The 23657-nt window shown below is 49.1% G+C and overlaps 1 protein-coding gene across 1 annotated transcript in view; it reads right to left on the minus strand.

Moving 5' to 3' along the window:
• Positions 1 to 23116, minus strand: part of Pkp1 (plakophilin 1) — a 43025-nt gene extending 19909 nt beyond the window's left edge. Inside the window, exons 1-2 of the mRNA XM_051147482.1 lie at positions 22639 to 23116; positions 12437 to 12543 (exon numbers count right to left, since the gene is read on the minus strand). Of these exons, the coding sequence (XP_051003439.1) occupies positions 12437 to 12543; positions 22639 to 22840 (309 nt within the window). The 5' untranslated portion in view covers positions 22841 to 23116. The remainder of the gene's footprint in view (positions 1 to 12436; positions 12544 to 22638) is intronic.
• Between the last annotated feature and the right edge of the window lie 541 nt (positions 23117 to 23657).

The following is a 23657-nucleotide window of genomic DNA, read 5'->3' on the forward strand; positions in this document are numbered from 1 at the left end:
CCAGGTGTGAGAGCACTACAGCACTCCAGGCAGCAGCTCGGGAGGCTTTCTTTGGGAGGGGACTTTCTGTCCAGGGACACCTGTTTCTTAGCCTCTTTGGCTGCAGGCTCCAAGACCTCCTTACCGGCAAGAAGCCCTCAGGAAATCCTCATATACAGTGGGAAGCATCTAGGTGAGCTGACACTCAATAACAGCTGCTGTCAGGGCCAACCATCGTAGCAGCTGCGGTGCCAGCTGACCCTGCATCCTTCTCCCAGCTAGATCACTCACCACGATCCTTTCCTGCCTCCTCTGACACCCTGGAGAAGTTGCGTTGCTTAGCTCCCATCACTGCCGGAATGAGCTTGGGGATACGGATGTGAGGTTTTATATATATGGATAGGAACTTTAATCTTTTTAAATATTAAAAAATTGCTGTTAACTATGTATAGGAGTGCGTGTCTGCATGTGCAGGTGCCTGCTGAGGACACAGGCGCCAGATTCCCTGGAACTGGAGCTACTGAGAACTGTGAGCTGTGTAATGTAAGAGTGCTGGGACTCAAATTTCCTCTGGAAGGGTAGCAAGTATTCCTAACCAGCCCCCCACCCCCATGTTTCCTTCTAGAAGGGAGATCTGAGCAGGTGTTTGACACAATGGCTCTCTCATATCCTAGCGGCAGTAGAGCCCTGGCCCTTGGCTGCCTTCTCTCCCATAAGCTCAGACAAGTCGGAGCCCTAGTCACTCTACACTCCAGTGTTATGGAATCAGGATTTTGAACTCAGAGGCCAACCCAGCTGTCCCACTGATGGGTCGAGCCAAGGAGGGAGGAGGGAGGGGGGCACTTCAGTGTGAACTAGCTTCCCAGCAGAATACAGTTGGGTCTCTCTCATTCATGGCCAGTGTGTTCACCCTGTCCTGGATGTCAGGGGGAAGGCTGAGGAGTCCCAGAAACACCATGAGCTCTGAGCCTATGTGTCTTTCTCAGTGCCAGAAGAGGGTCAAAGTCTTTGTGGAGGAGACGTACTACAGGGAGCCTGCTTCCCTGGCCCTAAAGAGCTCCCGAAAGACCCAAATCCATTCCTGCTGATCAGATCATCAAGAACCTCATATGAAGACACATGGTAACCCCTTTACTTCCCCTCCAATGTTTGGATTGAAGTCCACCCCTTTGAAAGATGAACATGTGTATGCACATACGTATATGCAAGTATGCACGCATGCACAAACACATGTATCCACTTTTATACATAGTGCACAAGCACACACCTATTCTATACACATCCCATCTGCTCACTTGAGAAAACACATTTTAACAGAGGTAGTCTTAGGTAAGGAAAACCTTTGTCTCAGGCCATTTGGCCAATATGTGTAGACCATGAAGCAGATCTTTAGACTCTCTGTGTCTCTGTGTCTGTCTCTGTCTGTCTGTCCGTCCGTCCGTCCATCCGTCCGTCTCTCTCTCTCTCTCTCTCTCTCTCTCTCTCTGTTTGTTCTCCAGTCACCAGCCACCAGCTACTAGAATCTATTGTATCAAAGTCTATGTGGCAAAGAGTACTGGGTTTGGTGGCATGTGACTATAATTCTAGCACTCCAGGAGAATCATGAACTGCAGGCTATCCTAGGCTTCATAGTGAGAACGTATCTCAATAAAAGAAGTGAAACAAAACAAAAGAGAAAGAGCTTCTGTCGCAGGTGACCCTCTGGAACAATCAAGGTATCTCTAGCAGTTGGCTGACTCTTAGAGACTCCAGGCTCTGAGGTACCTGCCTCTCCTCTTTTCATGGTTATGAGAGATTCTTGAATATATTTAAGAAGAAAAGAGAGCTTGAGGAGGGGCAAACTTGGTGGCAGGTGCTTTCCTAGCATATTAGGGGCTTGGAGTCTATCTTCAGCCCTGTGAGGTTGGAGAGAAAAGGAAAAGAAACAAAGAATTTGGCTGCTACTGGTGTCACATAAGTCTATTGCCTAAGATAGGGTTGAAAAGACTCTCTGGCCCAAAGGACAGCAGTGACAACAGAGGCCTTGTGGTTGCTGTAGCTGGTGTGGTCTGTGAAGGAACATGAATAAAACAACAGAGAGGAGTAACTGGCTCCCTTAAGGCACGCCTTGTTCCAAATGCACTGCTGGGTCACATAAGTTGTATGGAGGTCACAGGGGCCAGTGCTGAGGTTGGTAGTGGGAGCTAGACTCTGGAGTCTCATGGAGTTAGCCAACTACTGCTGGGATTTTTGAATTTAGGTGTCTTGGGCTACCTTGTTCTAGGACTCTGGGGTGGCTAAGAGGGAAGGATGGGTCATTGGCTGAATGATCCCACTCTGTCCCCAGCACTGTGGGGCCTTCAGAGGGGTGGTTAGGATTGTAGGTGAAGATATTGGAGTTTTGTTCCTGAACCTTCTTAAAGTTGGCCCCAAAGGGGGTTCCATTGCACAGGGCATGGCCCTTGGCAGGCACTGAACAGTCAGAGACTTCGTCTTCACAGTCCACTAGCAAAGAGCATTCAGCTAGGCATTGGGCCTTATTGAGGGGCAGGGGCTCCACCTAGGTGCTTTTCCTCTTGGCCTGCAGATCTCTACATGACCTGGGTGGGAGTCAGTGTGGGAAAACCATCCCACATGATTATCTTATGACTCAGAATGTTCACATGTTTTCGACATGTACCACTGGTGGCTGTGAAGTGACTTTAGGGATCTCAAGAACACGGGCAGTAACCATCAACAAAGCACATAGAAGAAACCCTTGCATTTCCAGTCTGATGACCGTGAGGACAAAGCCTAGGTGTGACTCCCCATACTTCTTCGTTACTCACCAACGTCTCTTTCAGAGTAAAACAACTCAAAATTTGCAGTGGAGCAAAGGCACCTTGCCAGCATTAAATAGTTTCACATTGTTGATATTGGTTATTAAGGTCATGGCTAGCCTTCCTTTAATAGCAAAGAATGCTGTTCTGTGCCATCTGACTTAGTGGTATGTTGGTTCTTTTCACAGGAAATGCACTGAAATTTAAAATAGATTCTTTGAAAAGCAGCAATAGCTGAAATGATTATTTATTTTATTTTTTTTATTTTTTGTTTAAAACAGTGATACTCAATTGCTCATCACCCAGACTTCGGAAATGTTATGGTGGCAAAGGGAGGCTTAACGCAGCCAGGTGACAAGAACTCTGACCAGGAGACCTGGCTTCAGTCCTCTTTCCCCGCCCTGCCTAGTTGTTCAGGCTTAGGCAACCAACCTGCTTTCCCCCAGCCTCAGTTTCTCCAATCAGACTGCCCCAGAAGGCTTTTGGTTTGGGGCAGGCTATTCAGCCCTTGCTGACGTCACAGCCTTCTGGCCAACCTGGCTCAGCCCTGTCTTCCTGCCCTTTAAGGCCACTCCCCGGTACATAGGGTGGGGGTGGAGGGGCGGGGCGGGGCGGGGCCCCCCAAGCTGCTTCTTTCCCCACCTGTGTCTCTTCGCATCCCCTCCCCGCCCTGCCCCTCCACAACCAGGTTTGATTTTGTTTTTCAGCTGAGTTTGCGCTCTTGGGGCAAGTAGGCAGGCGGGCCTCTCGCAGAGACTTGCCAGGGCCCTGAGGGAGAAAGCTGAGCCTCACCCTAGCAAAGGGTGGGGATAGCTCTTCCACCCACCTGGGAAATGCTACTGCATTTGTCTCTTCTGGGCTCAGTGACAAAAGGAAAATTCTCACCAGTCAAGGCACCAGAAGGAAGGTCCTATTTATTTATTTATTTATTTATTTATTTATTTATTTATATGGTCCTTCTTCTAGTCTCCTCTTCCTAGTTTAAAACTCCCTGGCATGGGAGAGGTACCGCCCATCTTCTCCTGCCTCCACCCTGCTCCTGTCTCACCTCACTCTTCACACCCCCCTTCATGTCCACTGGGCTCCAGACTCAATTCTGCCAACTCTCCCTGTGAGGTACTGAGCAAGGCCCTGTGATACTCTGCCACTTAATTCTCCTGCAAATCGAAGCAGGAGGGAAGCATTTGATTACCCGCCCAAGGGTTGAGTCAGGGACTGAGAACATGACTGTTCTGTGTAAATTCAAAACACAGCCCTAATCCCAGGGATTATCACGTTATATGAGTTGACAGAGAATGCAGAGGGAGTGAGATAGTCTTGCCATCCAGAGCCCCAGGGCCACAACCCTAAACCCTACAACCCCAGCTGAGAAGGCTTGGCAATCACCCCCCACCCCCTCCAGCTTTTATTTCCAGACCAGGAAACTGAGGCCTACTGAGGTTGAAGTCAGCATGTGCTATAGAATTTAGCTTTTAATTACATCCTCTTATGCTGTTGTCTCATCTGTTCTTTGTTTTTTAACCACAGTGTAAGGACTTTAAAGACTTGCTGGTTAAGTACATTGCTTTTTGTCAGCTCCCACCCACAACCTCCCAAAAAGGCCCCAAACAAAGCTCTATTAATCACTTCTGGTTAAAAAAAAAAGTATTTACAATTATTCTTGATTCTTTACGTCATCCCTCTAAAGTTTTAGAAGCTGCACTTAGAATGTGTGAGGGTGGGGAGGAGAGCGATGGCTTCTGGAAGCTCCCTTCTTAGAAGAGGACCCTATCCCATGCTCAGTGGCTAGAACTGTATTGTGTGCCTCCTAAGCCTGAGTCCTGAGCCCTGGTGAATCAGTCTAAAACCTTGCTTCTTCCAGTTTGGTCACCAATGTGGAGTTCTGCGTTAATTGTATGGAAACCATAGCTGATCCACCATGCTGAAACAGGCTTTCACTGTCCCAGGAGACAGTAACAGTCTTTTCTGAAGACTTTCTGAGAAGGGCCTGCTGCTGACAGTGTCCTGAGCTGGTGACAGTGTCCTAGGCTGCTGACCGTGTCCTGGAGTAGCCACAGCTGGTCTTCACCCTCCACCCCTAAGGAAGGGCCACTCATCTATCCTGCAGCCCCTCATGAGGACAAGAGGATCAGGGAAGGGGGTGGGTCAACATGCTCAACCCACTCTGAGGGGGCAGTGTGAGTTCTGTTCCCCAGGGATTGGCTGCAGAGAGCCGGGGATTTTGTGAGAGCTCTGGGAGCTGGCAACTCTCAAGCTGTGACCTTGTGTGGTGGTATCTGTTCTTTCTGGAAAGCCAAAGCAGTACCCTCACTCTCCAGCCCCAGCCCCAGGGTCCTGCTGTGTTCCCCACTCTCTTCTTTCTTTTCACACAATTCAACATTTAGCATCTCCTAGAGGCCCTTCTGTCCCGCCCCCCCCCCCATCTGAAGGTCATACTCAGTGATGCCATTTGCATTTATTTACTATAACCATGTCCTCCTAGCTCTGTAGGACCATGGGGCCTGTATAGTGAGCACAGAAGGATAAATCCGAAGAAAGGATTCAGGCTATGGATGTTAAACTTGAGCGGTCCTCAGCTAGGAAGTATAGCCTCAAGCTACTCAGGTAAGCTAAGTCAGTTTTGGATGCAGAAGAATTAAAAAAAAAAAAAAAAAAAAAAAAAAGGCTGCTCAACCTAGAAACTTCTAAGGTATAAGCAGAGCCACTCTGAGGGACTGTGGCTTGTCAAGGACGGCTGTGCAGGGAGTCCTTAGACGTGGACATTTGTCACAGTGAAGTTCCACAGTTGAAGTGGCAAGAACATCCCCAAAGCAAAGATTAGCTGGCAGAAACATGCCACATTCACAGGGATGGGTCCCCTCCCTCGTCACCCACCAGCTCTCCCATTTACCTCCTTTTGCTCTCCGAGGCACGTTCTGTCCTTTAGCAAGCAGGATCGTTGTCTCTTCTTGTTGGGCAATGGCCTGGAGCCCTAGTGGGACCCTCCTATCTCCCAAGGCTGGGTGGGAGTGAGTCATGAGCTGGCAGTAGGGACACTGGGTTGGCAGATACATCAATCGCTCGCTTATAGAGCAGGAGCCATGCCTACCCGGGAGCAAGAGCCAGAGCTTACTCTATCTTCCCTCACCTAGACTTTGCAAGAAAAGGCAGAGGCCAGCAAGGCACGACCAAAGGATACCAGCTTGCACACCTGGAAAGTGGCACTCAGGAATGGGATGCGGGGGCTGGGGAGACGGTGAGTCAGGGTAGTTGCTTGGCAGAGCTATGCGCTGTGCCTCAGTTACCCCTCTGCACAGCTAAAGTTAATGAAATGCTATCATGCCTTCCAGCTGTTGGAAGAGCCAACTAACTTCCGTTTTCCTGGTGGTAAGAGATGCCCCCCTGAGAGCAGGAAGGAAGTACAGAGCCTTCACTGAAGCAGAAGCCTCAGGGCTGAAGAAGCTCCTCGGACTCCAACACGGGGAGGCCACTCGAGTTTGGCTTCAGCCCTGCAGCTCAGACGCTTGAGTGAGTCCTCAAGTCCCATGGAGCCCCACGTTAGCCTTTGGCAAGGAGCTAATGAAAGATCCTTATTCTGTGTTGAAAAAAAAAAAAAAAAGAAAACCAACCAAACAAAAACCAAAAACAAATGCCACTTCAGGTCCCTCACCTTGTAGCTGTCCCATGGAGACTAGAAGCCAGGCCTCGCACTGAGGATCAAATATGTCATATACATAGTTCTCCTATTTCACTGAGAGAGATTTTTTTCCATTTCAGAGACTGGGGCTCAGGCAGATTAAGAACATGCCTGGAGTCACACAGATATTGAAGAAGCTGGGTTTGACTGAAGGTCCTGAGCCAAGCCTAGGGCTCGTTCCACTCCAACATGCTCTCTTGAGACACAGCCTCTGTTAAGCGTGGACTAGTGAGGGAAGCCTCCTTTTGCTGATCTTAGAACAAGGGGTCCCGCCATGCTTCTCTGGAACCTCTCTGCACTGTGTGGACCACAACCAAGCCCTGTGAAGAGCCAACAGCATGACATTGACAGAGGTGAGCCGCCAATGCACAGAACACTATGCTTGAATTTTCTATTTCCCACCGAAGGCAGAGACAGCTACCATACTCCTTATCTGTACCAGTAGCTCCCACTGATTGCTTTAGGTACAGAATGAACAGGCTTGGCTTGCTTCAGAGTAAAAGTCTTAGTGCAGAGTTCACAAGATCCTGTCATTAAGGGAACATCAAACAATGATGGGGAAAGATCCAGGACAAAGACAGGATTCTCTCTCCTGATGTTCCTGGAGAGTCTTGATCACCAAGCTGGATTTAATTGACTGTGTGCATGATTCAATATGGCAGCCACAAGGCTCGTGCTGTTTCAGAACTGTCTGGTGTTATCCACATAACTCTCTCCTCTATAGACCAGCTCCTAGGGAAAGATGGTCAAGTTCTTTTCACATCTAAATGACATTTTGCTTGATAAACTCTCAAAAGAACTCAGTGTTCTGGATGTGTTTCTTGCTTTAAAAAGAGGAGGAAAATGCTGGCTCTGACGTGCACAGAGGTGAGGATAGCTGCACCCTCCCCTCTGCTCCAGCTTCTTCTGGGACAGACCCATTGAGAGTGAGTACTTACAGCTTTAGGATAGAGTAGCCGTGCTTTCCAAACGGCCTCCGTTCTCTAGTCCCTTCTTCCTGACCCATTATGTGGACAATTAAGAGGGACCAAAAGGCCTCCAACTAAAAACAGCTGAGTGAGGTAACTCTGCTTGGATCCCTAGCTCAGTAAAGGAGTTTGTTTGTTTGTTTGTTTTTTAATGGGGATTTGTTTCAGTTATGGGAATGGCCTAGACATGCCAGGCCTTAGGACACAAGACATATAGCTGTGTTTGAATATCAATTTAAAAAATATTTTTTTTCTCAGAATGAGGCGGTGGTAGTGCATGCCCTGAATTAACCCCAGCACTCAGGAGGCAGAGGCAGAGGCAGAGGCAGAGGCAGAGGCAGAGGCAGAGGCAGAGGCAGAGGCAGAGGCAGAGAGGCAGAGGCAGAGGCAGAGGCAGAGGCAGAGAGGCAGAGGCAGAGGCAGAGAGACAGAGGCAGAGGGCAGAGGCAGAGGCAGAGGGCAGAGGGCAGAGGCAGAGAGGCAGAGGCAGAGAGGCAGAGGCAGAGGCAGAGGCAGAGAGGCAGAGGCAGAGGCAGAGAGACAGAGGCAGAGGGCAGAGGCAGAGGGCAGAGGGCAGAGGCAGAGGCAGAGGCAGAGGGCAGAGGCAGAGGGTAGAGGCAGAGGCAGAGGCAGAGAGGCAGAGGCAGAGGCAGAGGCAGAGGCAGAGAGACAGAGGCAGAGGCAGAGGGCAGAGGCAGAGGCAGAGGCAGAGGGCAGAGGCAGAGGCAGAGGGCAGAGGGCAGAGGCAGAGGCAGAGGGCAGAGGGCAGAGGCAGAGGCAGAGGGCAGAGGCAGAGGCAGAGAGGCAGAGGCAGAGGCAGAGGGCAGAGGGCAGAGGCAGAGGCAGAGGGCAGAGGGCAGAGGCAGAGGCAGAGGTAGAGGCATTTCTGAGTTTGAGGCCTGCTTGGTCTACAGAGTGAGTTCCAGGATAGCCAAGGCTACAGAGAGAAGCCCTGTCTCAAAAACAACAACAAAGAAATCTGGGCTGGAGAGATGGCTCAGTGGTTAAGACCTCACAACTGTGTGTAATTTCAGTTCCTGGGGTCTGATACTCTCACACAGATATACATATGGGTAAAATACTGATACACATAAATTAAATAAATCTTTTAAAAATCATTATAATAATGTCCTAAACAGTTTATTTTGTTCTATTTTACCTCACAAGCTTACTATGACCTTTCCATTAATAATTATTGCCAAGCGAATAGAACCTGAGTCCGGGAAGAGAAAATACGACTATTCCCTTCCTTCTCCTGTTGGTGGTAGACTACCCCAAGGAGAGAAGACTTGTCTGGAAGGCCAGGGAAGGGAGGCATGGAAGGATTTGAATTTGGATCTCTTGTGAATCCCTTCAACATGGCTGCAAGGTCAACACACAGAAATCTACAGACACTAGTACAATGATCATCACAAAATGTACAAGAACCAAGAGTAAGGAAAACAAAACTCCCCTGGTGAGCTGGTAGTGGGTCAGGGATCCAGGCTGCCATACTATTAGGTACCTGTGTGGCTTTCAATGAATCAATTATCATCTCTGGGCCTGAGCTTCTTATCTGTGAAGCCCACTGGAGCTCTAACTGTCCACCCTTCTGCCTCTGAGAACTGGGACAGGGGCGTGGAGTCAGCCCATCTGAAGTGTCAGGTGTGGAAGCATCCTTTGCCTCATCTCACAGATTCCTCCTTCCTCCACAGGCCTATAGGACTCTTGGGCTCCAATGCTGTCTTCTGGGAGATTCTTGTCTCCGAAGGAGGAGGCTGGACTGACCCACAGTGAGTAGGGAAATGCTGAGGCAGATGGTTTTCTTTGGGCCAGTCTTTTCCTTAAGCCTCTGGATGCTTTTTTGTCAGACTCATTTTATTTTAAGCTTTATTATAGGACTCTTTATATCCAAATTTCTGAAACTTGTAATATAATTGGTCATGGAGGAAATGCAAAAGATTTATTTCCATTAGAAGGCTGTTGAGGATACAGACTATAAGGTAACACTTGAGTTTAAAACATCACTGTAGGGCTGGAGAGATGGCTCAGAGGTTAAGAGCACTGGCTGCTCTTCCAAAGGTCCTGAGTTCAGTTCCCAGCAACCACATGGTGGGCCACTACCACCTATAATGAGATCTTCTGGTCTGCAGGTGTATATGCAGGCAAAACACTGTATACATAATAAATAAATAAGTCTTAAAAAAAAAAAAACAAAAAACCATCCTTGTAATTTACTGTTAGAGGTTGCCTATAGAATCACTCTACATTTAGAGAGATTTACTCACTGGAGAGAAGGCTTTGGTGTTTGAGAATACTGTAATACTTAGAACCAGGACAAAATCTGAGGAATGAAGCACTCAAAATGGGCAATACTATTTCCGCTCTAACAGGTTGTCACAATAAGTAATCCCCAGAACCTGTACGGGCTTCTAAAACACACTGAAAACAGTTCCATTGAAAAAATGCTTACAGGTTCTAGAAACATTTGAGCTGGATGTGGGTGTAATTCTCCTGCACAGAAAGGATTGTCTCTACTTCTTTTGGGCTTTGCTTCTCTCAGCTTGACTAGAAGGTGAAGTGTGTCTTTGCAGTTTCATGCGCAGTGTGCCTGCCTCACATGTGCTCAGCAGCTGCTCAAGGCCAGCTGGTTGGCTGATCAAATGAATCGAACGTATCTGTAGGAAGTGGCCCTTCACCAGCTCTCAGAAAGTCCTGAAAACATGCTAATACTCTCATGCAGGTGAGCCACACCCTCCTCCCCGTAGTCCCTGCTTTGGGCTGCCATATTGGTTTCACCGGAGGGTGGGAAATACAACATTCCATGCCAGTTGTATCAAACATGGGAAAATCCCACAGGCACAGGCTTATCTCACACTACAGATCACATTGCCATTTTCCCCACTCTCCTCTCCAAATCTGGACCCCGTTTCAGTGCTCGGTTGATTATACGTCTGGCTCCAATATCAATTATACCACGTCCTCTCTTCTCAGCCCCCTCCCTCTGCCAAATCCTCGTGTGTGCTCAGCTCTTCCCTGTTCCCATAGCCTCTCCTGAACTGAGAGGAGACGGGACAAGCCTCAGCAACTACCCTGTCATGAGTCATGTCTGCAGTGTTGCCAGCAAAGGAGCAAAGAGGGTTGGGCCTTAGGGTGCAGGGAAGGAAAGGGATTTTCAGTGGTTGTCAGAAAATGGGCACAGGGAGGTGTGGGGGCTGGTTGGGAGCATTAAAGTCAAGTGAGACAGCTAAGGAGCGAGTTAATTATCTGGACGAAAGCGTTAAAAAGGCACAGGCCATAGGCGGTATTTTAGAAACCCTTCCTCCCACATTTCCATGGTTACGTTCTTCGTTTGATAACACAGTTAATGTAGCATGATACCAACATGTGAATGAAGCAGAAAAACTGGCATCATCAGTCTCATCTTATGGAGGAGAAGGTGGATGCCCAGAGTGGGTACAAGTTTTATCTGGAGTCATAGACGGAAGTAGAAACAGCTTAGCAACCTCTAAGCTCTGACCTAGTAACGCAGAATATGTATATTGTAAGCATGATTGTTCCCTTGGATCAGTAGGTGCAGTTGTTAGCCTCCTGGGGGCTTTACCTAATTCCTTTGCTCTGCATTATGAAGCCATTTTCTGAGCTATCTGGACACTTCTGTGAGTGTTCTGCAAACTTATTTGGTTTGATCACCTGCATTTGGGTTGCACTGAGAATGACAACTGATTAATCCAAAAACTTAAAAAAAGATGAGAAATGAATTTGTAGCAGACTGAGTTCATTTTTTTCTTTAGTCCCTAAGCTGTAACACCCATTCAAGAGACATCCTCTACAGTTAGCCCCAACTAAACCCATGAAGAAAGAAAATCAAGCCACAATGAAAGAACACTAACTCCACAGACTGCCCACTCTTCCTTGCGCTGGACCCTAGAATCTTCAGCAACTTGAAGTGGCATCTGTGGTCATTTGTTCAAAACAAATGCTGCTGATTCTGGAACCCCAAGAAGACCCAATGTCCCACTTTGCACAGAGGCACATTTTTTTTTTTTAAAATCTCTGTACAATGCTTTGGGAGCCACACAAAAGAATTCCCAAGAGCAATGCAGGTTAATGTTGAAGTTAGCAAAAGTAAACAAAAGTCATGAACATGACTGGGAAACCTTGGGTGCTGTGTAGCCCACTGTCCCTGGCTTTAGAACAGGACAGAGCATGTGCTAATTCATGTGGTTGTATTCAGAGCATCTTCCAGAGCTTCGTACAGAACTCAGCTCCTTAGGTGTCTGTTCAGGAAATGGACGGTGGGTAGAGAGAGCTGAGGAAGACAGCCAGAACCAGGATTAAAGGATCCAGAATTATCTCCACCCACTTCATTTTTTTTTTAAGCCTTGCAAATTGTAATCTGCTTTTTTTTTTATGTATACTAGTTCATTTACTCTTGACAATAACCTAAGAGGACTTTGTTATAGCTACTTTACTTGTAAGGACCTTGAGGCCTGGAAGATGAAACCCAAAGACACAAGCTCAGTGAGTGGCAGAGCTTGAATTTGAGCCCAACCTTCTCTGACTAGTAAACCCAAGCATGGCTCTCCTCCATACCCAGGTTGCCCTTGCAGAAGCTGCTGTGATCCATGTGACCTCCTGGTCTCAGGAGACTTTCTGGGTACTTCTTTGACCATCAGTACACACAAAGAGAGAAAGCACCTCATGATTTTCCTAAAGCCCTGTCTACCAAGGACCGCCGGGATTCAGACTTCGCACCCTATCATTGATCAAATCAGAAAAATTGAGAAATAGACTTTAAAAATGCTTTTTCGACAATGTTCTCCTGAGATGCTCAGAAATACCCAATCAGCATCAAAGGAGGCTTGCACAGAGGGGTCCCCTCTGAAGCAATGGCCAAGCCAACAGCCCTGGTCAGACCTGCAATCCTGATTTACTGACTCTTTTTGAGTAACCAGTGAAAGCCTTCTCCATCAGAAACCCAGACCATGCCCACAGATGTTCTAGATCTTTCAGGAGTGGAAGCAGTTCCTTACCGGATATCCCCACGAACCATTCCCTGCCTGGAACTTGGAGAAGTAGCTGCTTCTGGTGGTGGTGCCATAGTTGTTGTAATTGTCAGCCAACCCATCATACATGGAACCTGGAGGGCAGAGAAGGGAGGTTAGGGCAGGCGTGACCATCATCTCCACTCTTGCTGCTCCTGCGGTGTCACCCACATCCAGATCTGCCACCTCCACAGAGGGGAGGGGGGAGGTGAGCAGTCTGAGTTCCTGGGGAAGACATGGAGAATTCTCATATGCTGGCTATGCCCATCTCTCTCCATATCCTCCAAAGCCAGGGCCCAGCAAAGAGTCACCAGCCTGCCATAGGGGCTCCTCTTAGACCTCTTGGAAGATGTTGACACCTACAGGTCAGGAGCTGTCCTGGAGAGCCTTGGAGAATGGCAGTTCCGGGCCAGGGAATCACAAGTCCGCCCTCCACAAAGATGATGAGCTTCCCATTTGGGGAAGGATGGCAGGGCTTCGACATACTCAGGTACAGAGCCTCAAGATCAGAGACGCACAGCTGTGCTCACTGTTTAGAGGCCCGTTTCAGTCAAGGACTGTGAATTCAAATGTGAACCCCCCCCCCTACCTACCCCCCCCCCCCCCCCGCCAGCTGATCAGGTAACCTGCCCCTTCCTTTTCCTCTGAGGTCCTCCCCGCTGGTAAACGGGGAGCAGCGATCAACCTCAAAGGCCCATTGAGGATTAATTAATGTTTTCACAGTGTTTGGAGACCCACAAATGACAGGCTCTGCAGGAGGACAGAGTGTCATTAGGATTATTAGCGGCAAAGTGGCTTTGAATCACAGAAAGCCGGCTGGATTTGAGGTTGGAGCAGGGACCCAACTTCTTTCTCTCTTTCACAGAATGGGTGGAACGGGGGAAAGGCCCACAGCACACCCTCAACTTCAAGCAAGCTGGACAGTTTGAGGTCCTAATGCCATGAAACATGGCTCACGGTGGCATGCCATTTTCTATGCTGAATCTGTCTTCTCTCCTGGGCAGTGTCTGCCACATTCCATACACCGGTCAAAGCCAGGCTCAAGACCTCGTCTTCTGCAGGAAGCCCTTATTGACCAGCCCTGCTCAATGCAATCTCTCTGGTCTCCAATGTATCCTGCTGTTGTATCCTAAGTCACGTGCTACCTGGTATCCTATTCCCTTGGCTACTTGGAAGCTCCATGAAAGAAAAGCCATGGTTCTCTGACCTGCATATCCATAGCAAGGCTTGCTCACACTCTCATTAAATGTAGCCTCTGGGAGTAAAGGCGAGCAGGCAGGTGAGAGCCTTCTTTGGAGGGATGTGCATTCCTTTCCACTAAAGTGATGCTTGGAATCCCCCATCAGAGTCAGAGATCCTGTCTAAGGAGGAGGGCTGGACCTTGACCTCCCTTGGCTCCATTAACCCTTTCACTTCTGCCACAGCCACCCAGTTCTAGGTCATTTTCTGGGAATTAGATTTGTCTGGATTGGGGACAAGGACAAAATAAGCAGTTCAGAATCAGGCCAGCATCCTCTGTTCAGCTCTAGACTCACAACAAAGAGCATTTCCCCTGATTCCCATTCCTCATCTTGGAGGGTGAGCGGGAAGTAGGGATATTGGCTGTGATAGTTAGGGTTTGCTCCAGAAGCCTAAATGCATTGAAATTGGCCCTGGCCTGGCTCATAAGCTCTCTCTCGGCCTCAGCTTCTTTCTCTGTAAAAAGTGGCTTATCTGCATCCTACATGGTCCATACACTCCCAGAAATCTGTGGCTGTGTGATTATAGTGACATATACCTGATGGTACCCAGAGAGGCTTCTCAATGATAAGGTTCAGCCTTCAAGGAAGATGGATGGATAGCTAAGACTGATGCTCACCTCCTCTGCCTCTTGCTACAGGGTAGTTCCAGGGGCTTTTCCATCCATAGAGTCCCAGAATCCTATCCCATAGGGCCCAGGTCCAGGCCTTCCCTTAAAAATAAAGTCCTAGGATTCTGCCTGGTCCCCAAAGCCTCTGATATACTCCCAGCCCTTTGCAGATCCAGCAAGTTTACTCCTGACCCTGTCCAAGATGCAGCTGTTCCTCTGGACAACCTATGTTGTCATAAGGAATGGGAGGAAGACCATGGACTTGGCCACAAGAGAAGGGGTCATAGCCAGGCACAGACACAGCTCCAAGGAGCTGAAATCCAGGTCTCACCCACCTTGATCCAGCCCGTGTCTGTCATCTCTTCTAAAGGTTGGCAGGCCAATGTCTGCTTGGCTCTCATCTCCTGAGTAGGCCTTTCTCCCCAAAGGGCAGGTATGGGTCAGCCAGCTACTTCCAAATGGAAAATCTGGGGTGGTGACAGATACTTCAACAAAGCCCCAGGGCAGCCTCCTACTTTAAGAAGCATCTCCTGGAGGCTCCCACCAAAGCCTCCACCCCTGTGAGAGGGAATCAACCAGCATGACCTGACTCCCTGTAGTTCATATAAAGCATCTCCCCTTTCTATGCCCTTCACCAGCCTGGCTGCCCTCTTACACATTCTCCAGGTGAAGTAGAAACTGTGCCATGGTGGCACAAATGAACACATGGACATATGGACACATGGACACATGGACACATGGACACATGGATGCATGAATGCAGAGGATACGACACTCTGGAATCCCTAGAGCTAGTCCCTATGTCTCACAGTGACTCAGGGGAAAACCACTCTGAGCTGTAATTCTCACTTGGTTGGTTCCTTCCAGGCAACTTCTGAAGGCATCCTTCAAGACCCATCTTCAATTAGGGAGCTGCCTGGATCCCTGTGAGAGTGAGGCAGCCATTATGTCAGCCAGCTCAGCTTTCCTGGCAGAAGGATAGATACACAGTTGCAGGGGTGGCAAAGGTGGGGAGGATTCTAGAGATGTGACACACCCAGAATCCTGCTTAGCAGTAGCTGGGGAGTGAGGGTAGAAGGCGAGCTCTCTCTGTAACAGCACTGTTCTCACACAGAAACCACTTCCTCTCTCCTGAGCCCAGGGTGTCTGGAGTCTGGACGGTAGGCCCTGTCCTCAAAAAAAAAAAAAAAAAAAAAAAAAACCAAAAAAAAAAAAAACAAAAAAAAAAAAAAAAAAAAAAAAAAAAAACAAAAAACAAACAAACAACAACAAAAACAAAACAAAAAACAAAACAAAACAAAAAAACCAAACAACAACAACAAAAACAAAACAAAAAACAAAACAAAACAAAAAAACCCAAAAAACCCCCAAAACAACAACAACAACAACAAAACAAAAAACCAAACCAAGTTCAACAGCAAGAACATGAAGAACAGGGAGCTCCTTGGTAGATGTAGCCATGACAACTCATTCTCACCCTGGTCTCTCTGCTTCTTCAATGCTCACTCCTAGGAAGCCTTTCTTGGCTTTCTTGGCATCGGCTTCGTTTCCAGCTCACTCCTGTACTACCAGCCCTAGCTTCAGGTGCTCCGGGCACTTTACAGAGCCAAAATCATCGCTCTTCTGGCCTAGGGATCCTGCACACAAGAAACTGCTGTAGTCATGGCTTGGACGAACTGGCCTGAGCTGGACAGTTGGGGACCACTTTTCCTCCCTTGTCCAGTCAGCCCCACGGAAAAGGTACTCAAGTACCTAGAGGCTCAGCACCTCCATTAATGCCAAATGGGATTAGAGCCTTAGGATTCTATCAACCAGGGCCTCCTCTACCCTGAAAGTTCTTTGAGGGTAGTGTTCATTGGAACAAGAGAGGAGGCTGAGAAGGCTGCATGAAGTTCCAGATGTCCAAGCCCACCTCCCTGAGGAGACTTTACCCTGGGCATGGGGGTAAAGGGAGAAAATCTGAGCATCCAGTTAACTCTTCAGAATCATATTGTCGTTTCTGATAAGCATCTACCTCCCTACTGTTCTTTCTACAGGGGTGCGTTTGTCATGAGGGAAATGATGGTGGCTTCTCAGTGAAGCTGGCAGCCCTCTCAACGTGGGTCCCACCGTCGGGACAGACCTGCCTTGCACACAGAACCCAGTACATCAGAATGCCGATGGGTTTCCCTGTTCAGTTCATGTCAATGTAAAATTTCACTGAGTGGAACCATGTCAGACAACCTACCGCACCGAGGACCGTTGTATCTGGGTTCATCTCTTCTGTGCCTTAGATGAGGCTGGCTGGTTCTCTTGTATCATCTGGGCAACCCAAGCTTCCTCAGCTACAGAATCTTTGAAAGGCAGGTACATATGGGAGGGGTGACTCATTGTCTTCCGCTTTCAAGCTTTCAAACAGGTCGCACCCATTGCACTGGGAGCATTTCCCCTGCCTCTCCTTGAGCCAACCCCCCTCTCTCCTTTCAATACCCTGCACAAAAGTCAGCTATAGAGGATCTCATACTCCAAACCTCCAACACAACAGCATCAGCCCTGGGTCCATTGGCTGTTTTTACTCCACCTATGCTGGCTGGTATGTTTCTTGGAGTGTGGAGTCTGTACAACTGTGTGTGTGTGTGTGTGTGTGTGTGTGTGTGTGTGTGTGTGTGTGTGCGCATGTGCGTAAGCTGGGAGCTCCCTAAGCAAGGGACTTTGTACATGAACTAGATGCACCTCACCTCCAGCCCCAGGACTGGCTTCTATATCACAGAGGTCCTCAGGACATGGCCCACCTAGTTAACAGGCGGCCCTGATAGGTAGAGGGCACCTGCCACTCCTCTACTTCCTTGCAAATCTCTACTTTGCTGAGTTGGTCTTGTCAGAGAAAAGCCTCTCTGGCAGTCTATGTCTATCTCCCATTAGGATGACATGTCTTCTTGTTTCTGTATCCAAGTCAAGCTCACCTACTCCTCAGTATAAAGATCTTGAGAAAGGAGCCTAAAGTCATTCAGCCTTGAAGAGGTCCTTAACCACACCTACCCCAGAGCTCTCTTCATTTGTGCTAGGCCCAGAGCAGGCAATAAAGGGAACTCCTGGGAAGGCACCTGTGAGACACTATCTCCCAAAAGATATCCGAGAGTGGGAAGGAATGGGCTGTGTGAACGGATGGCCAAGGGTCCAAGAGGCACTGCTGATAGCGGCTCCATCTCTGGCATGCTCAGGATCCCAGCAAGGGGCAAAGAGTTCAATACAATTCATCAAGCATTCTCTGCTGTGGTTCTTGACCTCTTCCTGGCCGTAAGAACACAACAGAAAGGCCAAAACACAACACGCTGCCCTCATTAGGCACTCCCTCCTCAGCCCCATCAGGCTCCCGCTGCTGGCTCTGCTGGGCAACCGTTAAAGCCAGCTCTGATGGAGCCCGCTTCCAATAGTACCTGTGTGGCCACAACCGATCCCACTCGTGGGCGGAGCATGGGTGAATGCTGTGGGAACAGACCCCGCACAGGCAGGATTATGGGTTGGTTAGCGTAGGCAAGAGCTAGAGGGGGACTCAGGTGTGGTCAGGAGTAAAACCCATCACCACTTTAGGGACCATTCCTTTAGGAACTTTAGGACCACTCATTAGTGAGTGGTATGCCAGGGAATCCTTGTGATGGTCCAACATGAGGGAAGGGTGGGGGCTGGGTTCATAACTCTGAACTTCGCTGCATGGCAGAATCAGCTGAGGGGCTGAGAGCACTGCTTCCTATGCCACCCTCTACACTGACTAAGTCAGAACCGCACACAGCAGGCCCTAGATATTTGTTTTGAAAATGCCTGGGCAATTCCAACCGCAGCCAAGTTTGAGTCTAGCTGACGAGAACTTTGATTTTGTCTGTGAGCTAGGATGTTTGCTAGAGAGATGTAACAACCAAGATGCCCTGAGAAGAAGGAGCCTTTTTCAGAGACAGCTGCAGGCAGTTTGGGCAAAGCCTTTATGGGGGGGGGAAGTAATCATAAATCTATTTCCAAAGGGCACAAAGCACTTTTGATATGCTTTTACCCAATTCCGGACAGCTGCAGAGACCCAGAGAAAGGCAGTGACTTGTCCAAGACTGCATAATAGAGAATAGTAACAAGCTGGGCTCCTGCCACAGAACAAACTGCCAGGTGTGGTGTGTGTACATGCCTATGCTACGTGTGTATCTGTCCATGTGCATCACAGGACATGTTGTGTATCTATAACAGATGTATATGGCAAGTGCATGTATTCATATGTCATATAGTCATATGTAAAATATATGTGTGTATGTATATATGCATGTGCTAAATGTTCGCATGCAAGTGTCCCTGTGTGATATTTGTAGGTGTATGCATATGTATATGTGCATGTTGTATGGGTGTGCACATGTACATATATGTGTGTGAATATGTGTGTATAATTATGAATATTGAGTATGTGTATGTATGTAAGTGTGTATGTCCGTGGGTGTAGAGTAGCTGTATGTATATCCACGTAAAGAATATATGTACATGTATATAACACACACCTACAAAGAATATCAAATAAGGTTATCTGACATCCTTCCATTTTGCTGTGGTCAAACATCATAGACATTCTAAACTGCATATTGGTAACATACCATTCGGGAGGGCAGCCCCTCCACATGGCTTACCTGGCAGTGTGGCCACAGCTCTTGAACTCTACCCTCCAAAATATTTTTACAAACTCTGCCAGTGAGCTTAGCAGAGGATGGGATCCAGGAAAACAAACAGCATTTGCTACAAAACGCCCTGGGACACTCTACATTTTTGCATGTGTTGTAACAGGTCAACAGAAATGCTGGCTGAAACCCCAACTTTAAGCCAAGGTACATGGTAAAGAAACAGAATTAGTTCATTTGAAGTTTAATTAGTATGTTTTGCCTCTGGAACAAGCTTAAACACAAATGCTCTTCACCATCTCTCATCTCAGCTTGGTGCCTGAGAAAACAACCCCACCGTGATGTCTACCCAGGGTCCGTGGCCAGGGAAGGGTGACTCTCAAGGGTAGGATGCGCAGAAGCTTCCTTGGCCAGGGGTTCATGCTGAGACACAAGACAAATACAAACACGCAAGCCATCAAAGGTAGGGCCGCCCTAGGCTGCCCTTTCCACAGCACAGCACAGGAGATGGCATGAGGCTGCAGAGCCCAAATAGGCGGGAATCTTGGAAGGTGAGCAAGCACTTCCTCCAGGCCAGTGAAACTCCAGCCTCTGAGTATAGGGGAATAAAAATTCCGTGTTTTAGTGGGAAATGCCACTTTTGAGAAGGGAGAACTCCTGGCCCAGGGCGGGAATTTAGATTCACAGACAGTTAAGTAGGCAACGTCATGCAGTTCAAACGTCGGCTGTGTTACAGGCTTTGAAAGGAACGATAGACAGAAGCTCTGCTTAGGGAGCTTTGTGTGTGATCTGTATGTCCTGGTGACCAGGGTTGTGCTTGGATCAAATGAGACATGGGCTGAGCTGTAGGAAGAAGAGGTTCCAAGTGATATACACAGGTCCAGAAGATGTAACTATATGCCAGCCAATCACCCTCATACAACAAATCATTATCAACAACCAGAGGGCCTTTTCTGCCCTTAGAAACATCAATAGTCCCTAGCAACGATCTCTTGCTCAGCAGATTTGATGCGCATGCCCCTGCCTCCACCATTTGCCCCTCATTTCCCACACGGTCAGTAAGAGAAATATCTGACATCCTGAGAACAAGGAGAGCCACTCCCTTGGACACTTCCAGTGGGAAAACAGCAACCTCCCTCTGCATGGTCTTCTGCCCCCTTGGGGGAGTTTGTGACCAAGCTGAAGGAGCTGGTCTACTGCAAATAAGGAGGGAATAGGTAGAGATTTGCATAGAAAGGGTGCCAGATTCCTTCTCCAGCCCTAAGCAGCTCAAATCCCCCTTCCTAAAAAGAACAAGGTGACAAGGGGGGACCTGATGGATGGACAAGAGTCTGAGGAAAGAAAAAAGGCCTTTTCTAACCACCAGAAAAGTCCGTTCACCAGGGCTGGGGCTTGGGAGGGGGGAGTGCGATGGGACAGGAGAGGACAGTAGGAACAGTGGCCATTCAAGCAACCCATTGGGCAGGCCCAGCCTTCTTTAGAATGTGGGATCTAACAGAGAGGCCCTGGACATGAGGCAAGGAGCTCAAGACCCCATTGAAATCAACGCTCTGTTAGAGATTATGTGAGAATTCAACCGTCCGGGAGGCAGAGGCCTTCCACAACTGCCACCTAGTCTCTGCCAGGCTTGAAAACAGACTCCTGGCATGGAAATTACCAGGTGAAAGAGAGAGCAGAGTGGCCGCGCAGCTACCACAGAATGCTTGGGCGTTTCAGATGAAGACGACAGAGAAATCTGACGAAAACAAAGCCAGATAAACCAGACGCACCAGCTCCAAGTGCCCCAACCGCCTATTCCAGCTAGGAAAACTGGCCCCCTTTGGGAACCTCCCCAGAGGCTGAGGTTCAAGGAGACACACCTACAGGGCCAGTCCTAGGAGAGTTTCTGGACAAGTGTGCATTAGGAGGAATCATCGTCAGCCGTAAGCCCTCACCTGGCTGAATCTCTTAGGGGACCCTTGGCAGAGTTAGGGTTAGGATTAGGGTTAGGGTTAGGAGATAGGGTTAGGGTTAGGGTTAGGGTTAGGGTTAGGGTTAGGAGATAGGGTTAGGGTTAGGGTTGGGGATACCCACAAAGACCAAGCTAGAAGCAGCATTCTGAGGTGACGACGGGTGTGAGGAAACACCTTGATAGGTTCCTTGATAGGTAGGGAGAAGGGACATTTGGGCCCTGGACCCAGTTTGAGATTTTCCTGATACTGTGAGCCAGGAGCCGAGGCTGATAGAGTATGGGAGGAAAGGCACAAGGCTTAGGATCAGCCAGAGAAGAGTGGGTGGCTTTAGGTTGTGCCCTGGGCTGTGGCTGGATGAAGCCCTTTGTCACTCCAAACCTGCTTTCAAATGAAGCCAGTAAGCAGTGACAAAGGCACTAAATAAAAGGGGGGAGGTGAGGCAAGAGAATGCACATCTGAGAGGACAGGAGCCAGAAGCCCAGACAAGGGCAAAGGGCACAGAGAACAGCCATGCTTTTTGGTGTGGGAGGTGGCAGAGTCAGCCGACAGCCATTTTCTCTTCCTTGGCTCTACCAAGGGGCCACTAGGGAACAGAGGAAAGAGAACACATGGCCTGGGTAGAGTAACTGACAGAAGTCTGTTTCCTTTGTCTTGCCCTTGCCTCTCATTGTCTCTTAGGTCTCCTCTAATAAGCATGTCCTGCTTGACCTGAAATGGTACACAGTGTGCTATTTTATTAGCATTTGGCAAAAAAAAAAAAAAAAAAAAAAAAAAAAAAAAAAAAAAAAAAAAAAAAAAAAGAAAGAAAGAAAGAAAAGAAAAAATAAAGGAAGAAAAAGAGAAAACACGTTTAAGTTTTGCCAATACATCTGATAAACAAAGATTGGCATATTTCTTACTGGGAATTCTTTGTATGATATTTTTACTCTAAAATGTCTACTTTTAACACCTTGTCAGACACACTTTTCACCTTCGGCCTTCAGAGACCCAGTCCCTTCCTCTTGGCCTCCCCCAATCTGTGGCTTTGTCACTCACAGAGCCTAAGGTGGGGACAGGGAAGGGTGGGGAAGACAAACTGGTGAAGTGGGCTCAGCTGAGACTATTTGCTATTTAATCTGAGTCAGGGGCAGGGGCTCTGTATTAACTCTTAGAGAAAGAAGACAAGCATCCAGACCTCCTTCCTTGTTATGGGAGCACTGGCCCTATGATTTGCATAGGTTCGAGGCTCCAGGTAAAGTGTCGGGGAATCCCAGGGCCTAGTGGGGGCTCCCATCCCATAATGCCTCACCTGAGCTCAAATTTTTCAGTCACTCTCTTCCCCTCCACACACCACCTCTCAGCCTGGGTGTAAGCCAGACACTGAAGGTGTGATTGCAAAGCCTGGGGAAGGTGGATGGGAGGGAGTGACACGAGATAGGCAAGAGCGCCGCTGTGTCTGCACTTCAGGACACACACTTCAAGATAATAGGAGGCTGGTATCCCCAACGCAGGATTGGAAAAGCAGAGCCATCTATCTGGAGTCAGGCCTCGAAAGGTATTCCTAGCCGTGTCCCCTAGTGAGCTACCATCCTGACCCACAGCGGACCGTCGAGCTCCAGCAGGAGGCTAGCCCGGAGGCTGGCGGGTCCACCTGAGAGCAGGGCTGTGGATACTCTTCGCAGACCCCCTCCGGGCAGGCTGACGCTCAGTCCCCGCAGGTTGAGGCAATAACATTGGGAGGGACAAGGGAAGCACCGTCCCATGGGCGCTGCGCCCTGCCTTTACCTCGGTTGGAGTGACTCAGGGTGGACGACTGCGAAGACTTGGACTTCTGCCGTCTGACGGTCATCATCACCTGCTCCTGCACTCGCTGCCTGCCCGACGTGCCGGTCTTCATCTTTTGGTCAGAGGGCAAAGCGAGCGTGGAGTTGTCCTGGTCCTGGAAGCATTCGTATGCCAGCGCGGTCTTGAGCGGAGAGTGGTTCATGGTGACGGGAGGCGCGGGCCAGGGGAGCCGAGAGGCGTGGGGTGCGGTGCAGCGGGGTGCGGGAGCGTGTTCTCCTCTCAGCGGCTCCCAATGGCCATAGAGCGCGGGTCTGCGCGAGGGCTCCCGGCTGCTGTTCCTGGCGCCTCCGCCCGGTCTCGGCTAGTCCCTAGGCAGGCACTGGCGGGGCCCGCCCTCTGTCAGACAGGATATACCACCTCTGCCCTGCCGCCACCCACTCCGCGGCTGCCGCTCAGACGCGAGCTGCAGGGCACTGCCTCTGCCAGGAGGGCGCTGGTGTGTGTGTGTGTGTGTGTATGTGTGTGTAGGGCGGGGTGGGGTGGGGGGAGTGCCCGGTGTGCAATGCTCCCAGGATCGTCCTTCCTCTCCCGGTGATGGTGAGGTCCAGGGGAGACTCCCTTTGGTCCTGCCTCTGCTGACTCCTGAGAAAAGTGTGTGCTCAGCTCTGGACCAAAGGGACCTCTGTCGAGGAAAAGGGGGCTTTTCTTCTTCAGCTCCCTCTCTTCCCCACTAAAGGGAGCTGCCCCGCAAGTACTGAGGTCATGGCAGGGACCAGCCTTGTCCTGTGGGGGCTCTCAGGCTAATGGCAGAAGCATAGCCCAAGAGACTGTTCAGTCTTATAGGGGCAACCTTCAGCTTGAAGGGAGTGAAATCAGGGGAGGGGCAGACAAGACTTAGAGAAACAAAACAACCGGCAAAGTAGCATTTTTGCCTGGTGGATATACCCAACACAGAAATGGTGTCAACAATGGATTTCCTCTGGAACGCCATATGCTACCCCTACAACCAAGCCTGCCAT

Source organism: Acomys russatus, chromosome 6 (genome assembly GCF_903995435.1).
Source record: "Acomys russatus chromosome 6, mAcoRus1.1, whole genome shotgun sequence".
Taxonomy (NCBI): Eukaryota; Metazoa; Chordata; class Mammalia; order Rodentia; family Muridae; genus Acomys; species Acomys russatus.